The sequence below is a fragment of the Labrus mixtus genome, chromosome 5, assembly GCF_963584025.1.
Source record: "Labrus mixtus chromosome 5, fLabMix1.1, whole genome shotgun sequence".
Lineage (NCBI taxonomy): Eukaryota > Metazoa > Chordata > Actinopteri > Labriformes > Labridae > Labrus > Labrus mixtus.
Genome location: NC_083616.1, coordinates 14,804,334 through 14,819,847, shown reverse-complemented (window position 1 = coordinate 14,819,847; position 15,514 = coordinate 14,804,334). Strand labels below are relative to the sequence as shown.

Below are 15,514 nucleotides of genomic sequence, written 5' to 3'. Positions count from 1 at the left end.
AGGGTGTGAGCTGGTAAAGTAAACAAGGATCAGCCCTCCGGCAGAAAGAAACAAGAAGTACACTTCCACTTCAAGACTTGCCGTTCATTATCTGGAGGCAGGATCTACATGAAACTGGAAAACATTTTCAGCCACGGTGAGAGCCTTTCCACAGGTTTTTTCTTTAGTTTGCTTTCAGCGATCACAGGACTGTTTATGAATCCACAGCCAGTCTTAATTTAGAAGTTAGTGTAAAGGGCTTACAAATGGAGGGAAGAGCTTCTGCTCTGAGGTCGATGATCCAGAAGCATCGTCCAAAGAAGGAGGATCTGGACCCTCGGAGCTGGATGACACAGGGAACTAAGGGGTTTTCGGAGCTCATGCAGAACAAGAACATGGAAAACGACACAGACGACAGCTTTGACACCAAAGAGATGTGTGAGTATGGAAGGGGAAATAAAACAACATTTAAAAGGGTGGAAAATGAACTTGTCTTTAAACAGCATGAAATAAGAAAACACTGTGGGCAAGAGCTTAAGAACAAGTCTTACTTGTTCAGGGCTGAGCCTTGAGGATTTTACTGTTAAAGATGGAGTTAATCATTAGTTATTCATCGTGGTGAACTGACTGAATGCTCAGTGCACGATAGTTTCTTCACTATTACTATTTGCACAAGATTGAGACCTACAACATGCTCATCTCAGTATGTTGGTTTACATAATGTTTCTGCTCTGACACCACATTCATTTCACCTCATATGGTTGTGTATTAAGCCTAGACTATGCTGTCATGTATGCTGAAGAAAAATAGAGAAAAAGTCGTTTAATGCTCTTGTTTTCTGTACTGTGCAGTGCTAGAGGCAGAGAAGCAGTTTATGGAAGCAGCTAAGAGAAATGACGTGGAGACCATGAAGACTCTTGGAAAAGGCCTGAATGCAAACGCAAAGAATTTGGTGGGTCCAAATAATTGAACCCTTTATCTGTGCTTTGTATAAATTGTCAAAAAAAATAGACCAATAGGCAAATAGGTGCTGTGACTGAGTTGTTTTCCTCAGCATGACAGGACGGCCCTTCATTATGCCGTTGCTGGCAGAAACAAGGAAGCTGTGAAGTTTCTTCTGCAGCGTAGGGTCAAAGTGGACCAAAGGGACAAGGTGAGAGTGTTTGGAATGTCTGCATCAGAGTATTTGACCTGCATAAGTTTTGGTAATTTTAAGCAAACAGAACATTTCATTTTGTGCTGTGACAGTACGGTGTGGCAACCATTCATTTGGCTGCCTGGTTTGGCAGTTTGGAGATCCTGAAATTATTAGTGCAAGCTGGGGCCGACCAGAAGGTTGAGAATGGGGTAAGAGAGCAGGGGGGGGGGGGTTCCTATCTTTTTACTGTTGCTCTGTATAAGACTGAGTAAATCAAGAAACAAACATTATCAAAAGTCTTCTCCTGATGCACGAGTTGATCTCTTCATTCTGTTTTTGCTTTTTCTACCTCAGGAAGGGATGAACATCATACACTGTGCTGCTATCAACAACCACACAGACATTGCAGAGTATATTATTAATGACCTGCAGATGAAAGAACTAGACAAAGATGACCAGGTATAATCTACTTGACACAAATCTTTCATAAATCCACTTAATTCTGATCAAATAATAAAAGGCAAATGTGATTATGTGTTTCAATTCTTCAAATCAGTCAGGAAACCAGGCCTTCGCGTTGGCAGCAGAGCATGGCTGTGTTGAAATGTTGGAGTTGCTTATGGATCCATACATGATGGGCACCATGAAGCCCAACAAGGTGTGTTTAGACTCACTAATTTGTTTTTGATTCGAGCGCATTTATTCACATTATGCAGCTGTTTATGCTCCTGGGGTCTGATTGCACACTTGAGTCACACCTGCAGGACGCCTCAAAGTCACATTCTTTGATGCGAGTTGTTTCCCTCCTTCCCTGCTGCCAGAGAGGGGACACGCCCCTGCACTTAGCTGCCAGGAACGGCCACTTGGACGCCATCCAACTGCTGCTGCAGAGCTTTGATACTCGGGATGAAGTCAATATGGTACACAATCATTGAAAACATGCTCTCTATCGTGGTCTGGTTTGTGACAGTGTGTGCTCAATGGCTAATCCACTGCTGGCTGGTGGCTCTAGTTTGGATTGATTAAGATGTATCGAACATGTGCTGTAAACCATTATCTCACAACCCCAAACAGTAACATGGGCTGAACTTCAGCTTTGACTGCTAGATGGTGCTTGATCATATTTTGAATGATGCTGCTGGTCAATGATGTATCATGCTGGTAATAGAGCATAGTGATGTTTATCATCTCTATTTTTTTGATTATTGGTTGAATCAAAGATCTTAAAAAATCAATAAAATCAAAAATATTTGGGATCAATTAAGTTACAACGGACTGTCCAAGTTCCTTCTGTGTAAGAAAGTTGGTTAATCTGAGTTATGGTTAAATAATAATATTTTTTTAAAAACTTGTTTTATTTTTTTATTTTCATCCCCCCAAGATTTTTTTCAAAGCTTAATCCAAAGGCAAATGGATTTGATTGAAGCTCTTGGACGTCCACCAGTTAGTTTAGAACTGAAGAAGCTTTTCAGAGGAGAGAAACATCTTAAAGATCATCAACCAAGTCCAGTTGCCTTTGGACCAAGCTTCGAATTTACCATGACCTGGATGACTGAGAGCCTACACAGACATCCCCTTGAGAGGATTTTTCTTTGCTTCTTTAACTGATATCTAGAACCCATGCTGCCTTTTTTTGATAGATATTTTTGTTGCAGGATGGTGAGACTGCTCTGTACCAGGCTGCAGACAGCGGTCATGAAGGATGTGTCCATATCCTGCAGGACGCTGGCTGTGACCCCAACATCCTCACAACGGTAAACTACATTGCATTACCGTATTTAACAGAGAAACCAGTGACCAGTTGTCCTGTTGTTAACTAGGTTATACATTTCTGGAAAACATTTCAGTGTGGTAAATACTTCACAGCTTAAAATTGATGTGGTAAAAAATATTTTTGTCCTAAGAGCCTCAGCTAAATGTCTTTGTCTTCTAGGCCAAATGCAGTGCTCTGCATCCAGTTTCAGAGAGAGGGGACGCCTCTCTTGTCCAAATTCTCTTAGACAACAAAGCCCACACCGACTATAAAAATCAGGTAAGAAAACAGAAGTCAGGCGGCAGTGGTACACTCTTTTTATTCACACATGAGCTGTGCTGTCCTCATGTCCATCATGATTTTACATATTCTCTTTTACACTAACAACCATTTTTTGGGGCTCAATGTATTTTAGAATGAAGAGGCTCCTCTCCACCTGGCGGTAAAGCACAGTCACATCCCCATCATCCATTCTCTGCTGGAGGCAGGCTGCGACATTAATATCACAGATAAGGTATGACCTCCCTAAAAAGGCATGTGAGACATACAATAGATCATTTACGATAACCTAATAAAATCGTTTCTGTATTGTGTTGTCTTTTGAAATGCCATGAACTGCTAGCGGTCACAGACTGCATTGCATCTTGCTGCAGAGCTGGCCAGAATAGAAGTGGTGGAAATGCTTCTTAAAGCCGGGCTGGATCTGACACTCAAGGATAAGGTTAGACTTCTAAAAAAATATTTTTCTACAGCTGACAGTTTATCTACCTTTAAGTTTAATTGGTAATTTTCTCTCACTCTTTATTCACATTTTTTTTTTATTTCAGTGCAAAACAGGATATTTGCATAAATGAGTATTTTAAAACACCCCTGCGGGTGAAGCATTGAAATTGTGAGGAGTAAATTTGAAAGCTTCTGTTCTAATCAAAGTTTATTTTCTTTCACATTCTCTACATGCATGTTGGATGTGGAGCAGCAGGGTAAGACAGCTCTGGGTGTAGCAGCCAGAGCAGACGAGGTGATTATTGTGGACATGATCATTAAAGCAGAAAGATACTACGCCTGGAGGAAGGTGAGAACGTGAAATGATATTTGCTACTTTGGCTGCCTTCATATTTGCAATAATCATTCTTGATGCCTCAACATCCAAAGTTATAATCATTCATTTCAACGCCATAATCCAGATCAGATAAATCCATTAATACAATTAAAACATGGAGAGGGAAAAATGACTCACATCCCAGAAACATTTGTAAGCTAATTTACCGTAAACTCAATTAAAGTTCAGCCTACATCCCTATCCCTTTTTGATTCTGAAAATGTTTTTTTAATGCTTTCATATTGCTAATCATGCACGAGTGTCTTTCCAATAATCTCCTCCTGTGCCCCCTGCGCTCTGTGAGGCTTGTGGCCTTTATCAATCTACTGACGTGATTTAATTGCCCTTTCAGGCCAACCCTGAGCTTAATGAGGATGTTCACAGCGAGCATCCGCTAACGTTTAAACTCGACCACCGCTCTGAGACCAAGCAGCTCCGTACGATGGCCTGGCGTCTGGCATACGAGCTCCTGAAACCAGGGGACTGGAAAAGACTAGCAAACCACTGGGGCTTCGCTAAGGAGCAAGTGTCCTCCATCGAGGAGCAGTGGACAGGTGCCTCATCTTACACTAACTGGACAGGCTTCTGACTGTGCAATTAGAAACTCCCTCTTGTAGCTAAATTGTTAGATTTGAATTACTATACTTATAAAGACATTTTTCAATATATAAGGAATATCTTTTAGTCTTTCATTTTCTGTTATGTATTTGTTTGCACACCAGAGATCTGATCTGATTATTATGACTCATTCAATTGTTTTCTTAACTGCTGTTTTTGTGTTTGCCCTCAGGTCAGCACAGTTATCAGGAGCACGGGAACAGGATGCTGCTGATCTGGCTCCACAAGGAGGAGTTAGTTCACAAGAACCCTGCTAAAGAACTCTACCAGGGCCTCATCCTCACAGGAAACAGGAGAGCTGCAGGTACATTCAGTGAACATATTTCTTAACAAAGTACAAATGGAGAAATGTTAAACATTTTGTTGTGCTGCCTGGAGGCTTGTGCTAAACATTTATTACTAAGTGTTCATTTGTTTCACAGATAAGATTCGGATGGAGGCAGAGAGTACCAGCAGTAAGAGCTGCACCATTTCATGAGGCTGAGCCGTTTGGACTGACAAAATCTAACTCCATATTAACATCATTTTCATCAAGCACTCATCTATACACGAAGTCAATGGTAAAATAATTTATTTTGAAAATAAAGATGTGCATCAGATCATTTACATATGGCTTTGGTTAAGTTCAAAGATGATCTGTGCTGTTGGATGTTCGGTGTCAGTTAAAAAAATACATATTGAATGTGATTTTACACATTACAGAACATTTCACAGCTGTGCATAATTCAAAACAATTCCATTTAAAAACATTTACTAGTGCAGCTGGTAATACTGAAAACATAAACGTGCACCTCTATGTTTATGTTATCTTTCCCTGAGAAATATCCTATTGCTCGAGAAATGTTTCATTTGTGAAAGGAAGCTGAACAATGGCAATAGCAAATGATCACTTTAAATGTAGAGAGCAAGGGCAAATTGAGTCCAGCATGTCCAGAAATTGACTTAAACTAATCCCAAAATAACTACTTCTAAGATTTTTCCCAGGATGCATTTGATTTTATATCTAGACTAGGAGAGCAACATTTTTAAAGAATTGTCTGCGTACTCAGTCAACTACTTTGATGGAGTGAACATGGCACGTGCTGGTGTGTGTTTTCGAGGCGCTTCTGTCTCTGGAGGAGCTGTGGCCGGGTTTGGAAGAGCGAGGAAACTTTGCAGCAGTAGCCTGACCGACTGTGAGCTGTAGGAATGAGAAGGGACCTTTTATTTTTCAGCTTAGATAACTCAGGGTACATGAATGTCAACATTTAAATAGTAACATTTCTGAGTGAGCGCGGTAATGCACACTTTTCCAGTACCTGTGTAACAGGGTGATGGCGTTCAACAATCACAGAGCTCATGGGCGGAGCCACACCCATCACCTGGAGGTTGCTACGTGCGGTCTTAGCAACGTCAGCACGTGCAGTGATGCGAGCGGTTACTGTCTTGGACGGTTTTTGTTGACTGGCTGTGACAACACGACCACTGACCTGAAAGACAAAACAAAAAAAACAACATCTTGCATCATGTAGAAATTTGATTACTGCAGTAATAAAGACTTTGAAGCCACTATTTAAAGAGTTACTATCAAAGTTCAACAGAGCTAGTGTGAGACAGACATTGTCAATCCAAATGCCTCGAGCACCTGAGTCAATAGATCAATTTGTGTAATTCTTACATGTTTATGGGAACCTGCAGTGCCTCCTAGTGGTAATGAGCTGTGCACCACAGTAGTGGGAGGGAGTACTTCTTCTCTGGACATGGAGGCACCAAAGCCAACCTGAGGAAAAGGGAATCATGGGAAGCAAGAACAAGAGCGTGGATTAGAGATTCAAAGTGCTGCAAATAAAAACAGAGAAAAGATTGAGAAATTCAACACTGCTGTACAAATGCTTATGTTTCTGTGGAATCTTCACTGAAACAGTGAAGTGTTGAGATATAATGTAACAACAGATACAGAATATTTATAATTATAATTGTATACAAGGACACAACGAAACTAGAAGCAATCCTATACAGCAGCGTTTACAAAAACAAAAATATATTTGTGGTTATATGAAAGATAAGCAAATAACAAAAAAAGAACATACTTTAAGTCGAACTATGGCTTGTAAAATAATGTATGTTTTGGAAAGAATCCGTCAGTTCTTACCATATCCGGCACTTCACTGTGGGAGGGGTCTGGATGGTCAAAGGGGACTGGGCTGAACTGTGTGGACGAGACGGGACGCGGTTGAGCCACCGACGAAGAGCTTGGCTCATCATGGGGAGTCAGAATATCTAAAGATAGAAGAAAAAAAAAAGATACAGCATTCTTAAGCCGTTTGTTCGAGTTTAAAATGTTCCTCAATGCAAGGAGGAAAATTGAACGACTGGCAGTTTCCTTTATTTGAAATCATTTCTTGAATCTATGTTCTAAACATACATATAAAAAACACCCTACTTGTTTGAACAAATTCTAACAGTACAAATTTGAAACTGTAAATGTAGAAGAGCAGCCAGTGCCATCTACACAGATCTATGAAGTGCAAATTAAAAAGGTGGATGACCATAAATAGTGCAGAACTACTTTACGGTATGTGCTTTATGTTAAAAACAGATACATATTATTTCATACCAATGAATTTAGTGTTAGCTTAGCAAACCTGCATCATCTCTGAGATACATCATAAGGAGAAAAACAACAAAAGAGTATTCAAGTAACAGCTGAGTTTGACATTAATAGGAAATTCAAATGAGGTTGCAATACTCATTAAACTCAAAAGCAGATGGATGAGCAGAGGACCATGTCACAGATCTTTTGTACAAGCGAATAAATCTGTTATATCTCAGCTTCAGCAGACATGTGCTCAACAGATTGTTACAGCTCAATAGAACCCTAGAATAATAAAACAAATCTTAGCTTTTTTTTCAACATACTGATGGCAAGGTGTACATCTAGTGTGAAGTATTTACTGAGGAACTGTTGACCTGATCCACATTATGTTTACTACGGTGGGATCATCTGGTCTGAATTATGTTTGATGCTTTCGTCTACTCAAATATCCTGTATTGTTGTAAGCCCCTGACCTAATCTTTCAGCATTAACATACACATTGAGAACATGATTGAATAGATGTTGTAAAGGGATATTGCACGTTCACAGTGACACGTGGAGGTGATCACCTCTGTAATGTAGTCCTCAGTCAGCAAATCCACAAACTCATCCATTCATTGATGAGTCAGTGAATAACTCCGAGAGAAGAACAAAGACCCCGCCTACTCCACTCGTTCATAAATCTCCACCCTTGTCAATAACACACTCTGGCACTCTATGGAGAAATTGTGTTTCGGTTCTGATGGCTGCATTTAATCAATGCAGCACATAGTCAAGGCTGACAATGCCTTTATGGTTTGTTATAGCAGGGTTCTATTTATGTAGCTGTGGAGCTTGAGAAGAAGAAAAATCAATCGTGCAAGGTTTAAAGTGTTTGATTAAAAGAAGGATATCATGAAGGGGGTGGTGGTTATTGTGTTACGAACCATGCTGATGATGAACTGGAGTGGGCTCTGGCCGTCCCTCTGTACTGTGGAACATGCCCAGAGCCTCAATGTTGAGAGCACAGACGCCCCTCATGAAGGCTTTCTTCATAGATTCCTCGTAGCGCTCCCTCTCAAGTCGTAGTCTCTGAATCTCTGCCTGGGCTTTCTCTATAGCATCACAGTGCTGTGGAGACAGTCAGTCAATCATCAGTTTATATCATGATGACAACACCATTGATGCTCATTGTATTGTTTTTCAGTTAAGGCATTTGTGTTGCACTGTGGGTAAACATTTGTAGCATTATCAATAACAGGTTTTCCCACTCTATGTGTCAATAAAAAAGAGTTAAAGGTAAACTACCGCACAATGTCTAATTTGCAAACATTTATTGGCAACATTTCGTTGCTCGACCTTCATCAGGCAAACGTAGTAAAACAACTTTAGTATAACCTCAGCAACAAAGAATCCTCACATCCATTCCATGGCAGGTCCTTTATCGCTTATTTACCTCAGCCAGCTTGGCCTCGTACTCTGCAGACAGGCGGGTGCAGACCTCTTCAGCCCTCGCACGGCAGGCCCGCTCCAGATTGACCTTCCAATGTTTCTGGAGCAGAGAGTGCCAGCCTAACCACACCTTCTTCTTCAGCTGCATGTTGTAGTGCTGCTGCGCTGCTTGAGCAGCATGAGCCTGACGGGGAGCCACAAGAGCATGAAAATATTGACGAGGAAATACCGGTACTTCTACCCATAATTCATTATTATGCAGGGGAAGAACATTCCCTCGTGTGTTGCACTTTCTGTATCAGGGTTTGGACAGAAATGAGTGCCATCCACTAATTATTAAATTTTAAGGAAATGTTTTTTATTTATTTGTCCTACTATTCAGTTTGATACGTAGTATGGTTTGCAAATTAACAGATTCGTCATTAGTGCACTGACAAGGTTTCAAATATGTACATTTTGAGAGAGGATATAGTTGTGTATATGTGGCACGTTCAGTGACATAGTGATGTATGGTTCAGTGACTCATGCAGAGACGGATGATCTACATAAACCATTAAACTGAACCTACAGTAATCAAACAATTTCAAATCACACACAGTTTATAGAATCATTAGATATGCTCTCTGCTGACTAAACTAGTAAGAATCTGTGAGGATTTTATTTGTTTAAAAAAAATAGAAGAGAGAGAAGGGTGTGTTTTGCAAGATGGTTTAGTTCAAAGCTTGAAATCAAACCAGCCTCACCCTATCTACACAAAAGCCTGTGAAGACACCCACACGCCCCCTCTGTAAATTCCACTACAAATAGGTTTTCAAGCTGTGGGAAATACAACAATGTCATAGGTTTACCTCTTCTTTAGCCTCAGCATGCTGAAGTCTCCAGTGGGTGAAAGCCCTCATCTTTTCAAGCCTTTCTTTTTGTCTGTCCAACACCTGGCTCAGGTTTACAATCACCTGAGGGAGGAAACATCACACAATAAGCTTTTCAAAAGTAGAAAAGGTCACCTTATCATTTCCTTACTATTGATATAGGCACTTAGCATAAGAGAAGGAAAGTGAGAAAAGATAGACATATGAGCTTGATAGTTCAGACATTGATTAAGCCCAGCCTGTCCTACTGTAATATTTGAAAATATACATTATATATATATAAATATACAATTAATATACATATTAAAAAATATCTGAAAAACCAGTATACTATGTACGAGAGAGAGCAAATAAATACATGTGTATTCACCTCATCTTTTCTCTGGTTGGAGGTCTCGTAGGTTTGTAGCAGTCCCTTTAGGCTGTCTAGCTCGGACTTGAGGCCAGCTGTCTGGGCAGCATACTTCTCCCTCTCTTTCCTCATCTCCAGCTTGTGTTGCTCCTTGAATGCCAGCTTCCACTTCCTGAGCTCAGTCAGTACATCTAACTAATGAGGGAACAGAGGTTGGGGGTACTAAATATGGGCAGGTGTTAAAAATAAATAAAAAAAGTGCACTGGAGGACTTTATTAGTAGACAAACTTGGTGGATACATGGCATCATGTATATGCAGTGTTTCCCCCCTTGAAGGTCAAGTTAAAAAAAAATTGTTTTGATTTATTTTGGGGCTTTTTGTGCCTTTATTGTAGGGATAGGTTAGTGGATAGAGTCGGAAATCAGGGAAAGAAGTCATGTAAGGATACCTTTCCGATAGAAAAGGACAGCTGTCATTAAAAGTAACGCATGAACACCAAGATTCCTTCAAGTGTTTGTGTTGGCATGTCCCCCCCCCCAACGCTGTAAACCTAGGGGAAACACTGATATGAACTTTGTGGATATCATCTCTTTCTTTCTTTTGTGGATCTATTTCAAGAGACATCTAGCAAATGCCTTGCTAGGATTTGATTAAGTCTACTGATGTGCAGTTATAACAAGGAGGAAAACCACACTCAGACTCCGTAACAACCACAATGCAGTAGTATACTTTAATTTGGCTGTTCGGGTAAATGGTTTAATTAATAAACTTAACAAGTAGCCACGAATGTGTATGCTTTGATTTACTGGAAACAAAACAATATCCTCTACTCTAGTCCGTAGGTCCTCACTGCCTTTCAAAGGAGTCTCTTTAATCGGCACTGAGCAGTTGATTGGTTTTAATCTGGCCTTCGTGAGTCAGAAGTACAACATTAGAAGAAAAGGGCAGAGAAGACATCCATGACCAGGCACTCTCACTCTCCAAGTTCAGACACATGAAAAAAGGCCACCTGTAACCCTGAAGAGTGAAGCTGCCATCAAATTCAATGAACCTCTCTAAGATTCAAACTGTTTACATACAATCTCTGACTTCTTACTATTCCCTATGAACACTGTCCACAGTATTTCTAGGATTAAATTGATCTCATTCTACCTGCCTTCTCGCAGTGGTGAAAAAAATGTCAACATAAACTTGCCCTCCAGATTTCAGTCACCTTACGTTTTTTTTCTATTTTGTAAGCAAACTACAATAACCTGAAAATGTGTACACCAGAGCAGTTAAATGTTCCCTGCTAGATTGTTCTTGAATGGTTAATGCTCTGTTAGAATTCTTACCGACCACAAAACTTTCGATTATGATTAAACAACACGGGCAATTTATGATTTCAATTTATCAACATGTCAACCTGTTTACTGAAAACTACTCGAAAAACAATACTAAAATGTAACTGTAACTGTTCTTAGTTCATAACTAAGCTATGGCAGAGCCCTTCATATAGCCATAATACATTAACTTTGGTGAGCTCTCCAGTTCAAAGCAAAGTGAAGCTATAAATAAAAAATAAAAAAAACAAAATACATTGTTAAGTAGTGAGATGAGGAGGCGTACCAACCTTCAGGTTGTTGCTCCACATTGCCAGAATGTTCTCCATCTTGCTTATGTTCTCCTCTGAGATAAAAAGCTCTGTCACAGATTCCTCGAGCGGGTCTGGGCTGTTTGACCTAGACCTCTCAGTTGGAGTCTGCAGCCTGTCTGACGGAGCGTTTGAGAGCACTGACGCCCTGCTAGATGGCCGACCCTCCATGTCCTCAGCTAGTAAAAAAAAGAAACACAAAAAGAAAACAAAAACACATAGGACCAGAAATTACAATAACTTTACAACTGGATGTGCCTATATTTCTATGATAACATGAGTATTTAATATACGCTTAATATAGACCTAACCATTTTGTTTCTTTGCATTTAGTTAGTTTACCCTGAGAGGCTCTTGAGTGTGAGGGGGGCTCAACAATCAAGGGGGAGGCAGGTGATAATCTCACAGTCTTGCTAGACGCCCTCCCATCCTTAGTTCCAGTGGCAGTTTCTCAGAGAGGATAGAAGAGACGAGGAACAAAATAACAGAGGGAATGTTACAAGAATATTTTTTTTTTTACCCAGAGCAGGTGAAAAAAATGAAAATGGTAAACAAGCAAAGGTTAAAGTCAGAAAACCAAAGACAGCCAAGAACAGAAAAGGTGATGGCAAGAATGCTGAATAAGAGAAGCACGACTCCTCGTCCAGGAATGCATTTGTGTCAATATCTTAATTAAATTCTGCAGGGGGAAGAAAAAGGCTGCACTCTAAAGAGCAGTGCGGGCAGAGTGCCAGGAGATCATTACCAATTGTCTGTCTGCTCTCTACGTCCCTGTGCAGTACTCCATGACAGTTAAAGCACTAAACCTCAGATGAGAGCTGCTGCTGGTGCTGGGGGGGGGGGGGGGGGGGGGGGGGGGGGGGGCTGATGGACAGTTTAAGATGGAGGTATCATAGGGATAGAGATGGATCTTACTGACATACTGCTATCATATATATTTTCATCATGACTTTTTTCATCAAGATGAAAAGATCTGGTCGATAAAACACTACATTTTTCCATGCTGTGATGGCAAATCCTTTTTTTGACAGCTGATCATTTGATGAGGGCAGTGTCTGGAAGGCCTCCAGATATGTTTCTGTCAGAAAGGCTTCGTAAAATATGTGTGCATGAGTGTGGACACACAGGAACTTTAGATACCTGCTGGGCGCTGTGATTTTGTGTCATCTTTTCTCTGGGAAGTCCAACCCTCTCCAGTGAGATGTGAGGTGCTCAGCCGCTGAATGTGAGCAGCCGTAAGTGTCTCAAGCTTAGGGGTGACCACAGCGTAGCGGAGAAGCTCCTCATACTCATCCTGTTGACCAATACAAGTTTTAAAAATGATCAAAGGTCTCAAGTGTTTTAAGATTTTTGCTTTTGTTGTTTGTGATTACATTTGGGTCATCATCTTCACTTTAGAAATACAGGGAAGCAAGGGCAACAACATGTTTTACACAGCTTTAAACTACCTTCTTTTTCAGAGCCATTTGTATCTTTACAATCGACTTAACTAACTAAAAGCAGTTACACACACCCACGTTTTGCTTACAACTTCCAGTGATGCGTTCAGAGTTTCTTGATTGCCTGATTGCATTTTTGGGTTCAAACTGAAGATGTGTTACACATTTTAAGGGGTTACGTGGCGTATAGAGTTGAAAGACGTGGCACGTGCATAAAGACACATTCATTGTAACTGTGTTTTCCTTGAATCACCTGAAGCTCAGAGGAAACAGAGCTGCCCGGATCAGAGTCCCTGGGAAGAACAGGACTGGTTGGTTCCTCTTCGTCTGACGACATCTGGATTAAAGTTGTTAAAATTGTGTTACTTCATTGAATTACTATCTGCAGCACCAATTTATGGCAGTTTAGGTCCTGACCCTCACATGTAAGTCACGTGTTGTAGTTCATGGTTTATATTCTCATTTAATCACTAACAAAGAGCTAATCGTGGCTCAATAACTATGGGGACAAATTATAGTCTGTCTTTTTTTTTTTTTTTTTAAACTTTTGCTTTACTAACAAATACTGCAGCACAATGTGTACACCTTTAAATGTGTAGCATTATATCGAAGCTGTTTTTAAAGTGCATATAATAACTAATGCACAAAGCCCCAGACTAAACACAACACATGTTCTCATACGCATAAATCCTCAACGTTGTAGCTAAACGAGCTAAATCGTGTTTCACTTCTGTTCCTTTTAGTAGCGATTCAAATAAATACCTGTATTATTAGATGAAAATACGATGCAAAACCTTGAAGAACTACAAAGCTAGGTGATGTATAACAGATACAAGAGATACATGCTTACTTTTTTAATGCTCAGCTGAACAAAACGCAACTCTTGAAAGCTATGGGTGATGTTTTACAGTATAAATCACTAAATTACAACAATAAGTAACCACTAAAACAGTACCGGTAAGGATGCATTCAGATTTCTACCTGTTTCATTTGATATTTGTAGAAAAGTTTCGACACGTATCCACGAAGTTATTCCGTCAGTTGGAAAATGTTGCTAGCCGTTTCAAACCATTGAACAAAACACTCTGTGATTTGCTGCCGTTTCCACAGCACCGTTCAAAAGCGTCTCTGATTGGGTACGACGTTTCCATGGTAACGGTAAGCGGAACAACGCGAGGCTCACCCATAAGCTCACAACAGTGGAGTCTATCGACCACATTGCAAATACAAAGCTAAGCTCGTGTTGTTTTTCCTCATATATTAATCTAAGCATGTTTATTTATTTTACTTTATTTTTTTTTCTTTAGTATGGCAGCCAGTAGCAGCACGGTGTGAGTATCATTGTTAAGTAGCCTACTATACAGGACCACTGGCAGAGATCATCTCTCAACAACTTAAAATAAATGCTCCAACAATAAAAAAATGTATGCATGTATTTTCATGTGTATGACGTTGCTAGCTGCAATCCAAAGAGACTGCAGTGTCACTAGTAGCCTACAATGCAGTAAAGAGATAAGCTGATTAAAACTGCCACAAGGAAAGAAAACCTACCTGTTTCCTAAAGAAGGTGTAAGTCTTTGGGGAATACCACCATCCTGTGAACCTCCCTGTGGCCATTTCTCCTTTGTTCATTAGGCAAAAACAAACGGAAGTACAACAATTGCTGAACCCCCTGAAGACCTGCAGTGCTTAACAGTATTAAGACACATATGTGGGAGAGGCCTAAGGGCTTGGCAGCCCTGGGATGGGACAGGCTCTAGAGAGAGGAGACATATGGTCCCTCTCAGCAATGGCAGAGCTGCAGGCAGTACTGTTGGACTGGAGCCTCCTCGCCACCTGGCTGAGTGCGGAGAGTACTTCACTGTCCGCATGTCCGGTCAGCATTGTTACAAGACCAGAAGGCTGACTTAGAAAAGGGGTAAGACAGGGTCGTAACATTGCTGTCAGTGCAGAATTTCCCAGGGGATAGAAAAAAAACAACAACCATTTTTATAATTGTCCATGTGGTGACAAAGTATTAACATCTGACTCAAATTCAAGCAGACAATCAGTCTAATTGGTTGCAAATGAAATACATATTTCACTTACACCAGCAAGGCTACCCCCCCCCCCCCCCCACACACACACACACACACACACACACACACACACACACACAAACACACTTTACTTACATATCTTGACAGTTGATGCAGGCATATGAGTTTGAAACACAACCATGAGGCACAGAAGATAATCCTCGCTGCGCTGTGGGGAACGGAGGTTTCCTGTTGAATGACAGGAAGCCATAGCTCCCTCAGATTACTTATTCCATTTCAGAGCAGATGATTCAGATGGTTTGAAAGGTTTTGGTGATGTGTTCATCACAATTTCTCTGTTGGGCTGATTTTTTTTGTCACACCAGCTTGGCTTGTGAGTTTCTCAGATATTTCATAATGCTATTAATGTAAGACTGCTACTCTCCTTTTGATAAACTATTATAACAAAGGGCGGGTTAGAGGCACAGTTTCTATATGTATGTGTAAAGCTCCAAAATGTTAAGTATATTCTTTTTATGTACCCAGTGTCTTTTTTTAAATTAATGTGTGATGTTTTTTTGATCAGTGTTACAGCAGATTACATTTCT

The 15,514-nt window shown here is 40.4% G+C and overlaps 2 protein-coding genes across 4 annotated transcripts; one reads left to right on the top strand and one right to left on the bottom strand.

Annotated features, from left to right (window-relative positions):
• The first annotated feature begins 17 nt into the window (after positions 1-17).
• Positions 18-5,148, top strand: ankdd1b (ankyrin repeat and death domain containing 1B). The gene is made up of 15 exons (XM_061038006.1): positions 18-417; positions 831-931; positions 1,034-1,132; positions 1,228-1,326; positions 1,472-1,576; positions 1,674-1,775; positions 1,939-2,037; positions 2,773-2,871; positions 3,051-3,149; positions 3,286-3,384; positions 3,493-3,591; positions 3,847-3,942; positions 4,322-4,523; positions 4,760-4,891; positions 5,010-5,148. Exons 1-15 carry the CDS (start codon positions 246-248, stop codon positions 5,063-5,065), a joined length of 1,659 nt encoding a protein of 552 aa, XP_060893989.1. The 5' UTR covers positions 18-245; the 3' UTR covers positions 5,066-5,148.
• On the bottom strand, positions 5,142-14,743 carry poc5 (POC5 centriolar protein homolog (Chlamydomonas)). Of its 3 annotated transcripts, none has more exons than XM_061038003.1 (13): positions 14,440-14,741; positions 13,142-13,225; positions 12,590-12,743; positions 11,792-11,899; positions 11,429-11,628; positions 9,833-10,009; positions 9,442-9,546; positions 8,598-8,777; positions 8,089-8,272; positions 6,719-6,846; positions 6,245-6,346; positions 5,886-6,056; positions 5,142-5,767 (listed from the first exon to the last, which is right to left on the bottom strand). In XM_061038003.1, the coding sequence occupies exons 1-13, from the start codon at positions 14,518-14,520 to the stop codon at positions 5,633-5,635; spliced, it is 1,809 nt and encodes a 602-aa protein (XP_060893986.1). In that variant the 5' UTR covers positions 14,521-14,741; the 3' UTR covers positions 5,142-5,632. The 3 variants fall into 3 exon arrangements, with proteins under 3 accessions (XP_060893986.1, XP_060893987.1, XP_060893988.1); XM_061038004.1 differs by lacking the exon at positions 14,440-14,741 and adding an exon at positions 13,870-14,002; XM_061038005.1 differs by lacking the exon at positions 11,792-11,899 and having other exon boundaries at positions 14,440-14,743.
• Positions 14,744-15,514: the final 771 nt, after the last annotated feature.

Coding starts and splice junctions, on each gene's coding strand:
- ankdd1b (XM_061038006.1), top strand. CDS start 246: ATGGAGGGAAGAGCTTCTGCTCTGAGGTCGATGATCCAGAAGCATCGT. Junction 418..830: donor CTTTGACACCAAAGAGATGT/GTGAGTATGGAA, acceptor TGTACTGTGCAG/TGCTAGAGGCAGAGAAGCAG. Junction 1,327..1,471: donor ACCAGAAGGTTGAGAATGGG/GTAAGAGAGCAG, acceptor TTTCTACCTCAG/GAAGGGATGAACATCATACA.
- poc5 (XM_061038003.1), bottom strand. CDS start 14,520: ATGAACAAAGGAGAAATGGCCACAGGGAGGTTCACAGGATGGTGGTAT. Junction 12,744..13,141: donor CTGTTTCCTCTGAGCTTCAG/GTGATTCAAGGA, acceptor ATTGGTCAACAG/GATGAGTATGAGGAGCTTCT. Junction 10,010..11,428: donor TGTGGAGCAACAACCTGAAG/GTTGGTACGCCT, acceptor TTCCCTCATTAG/TTAGATGTACTGACTGAGCT.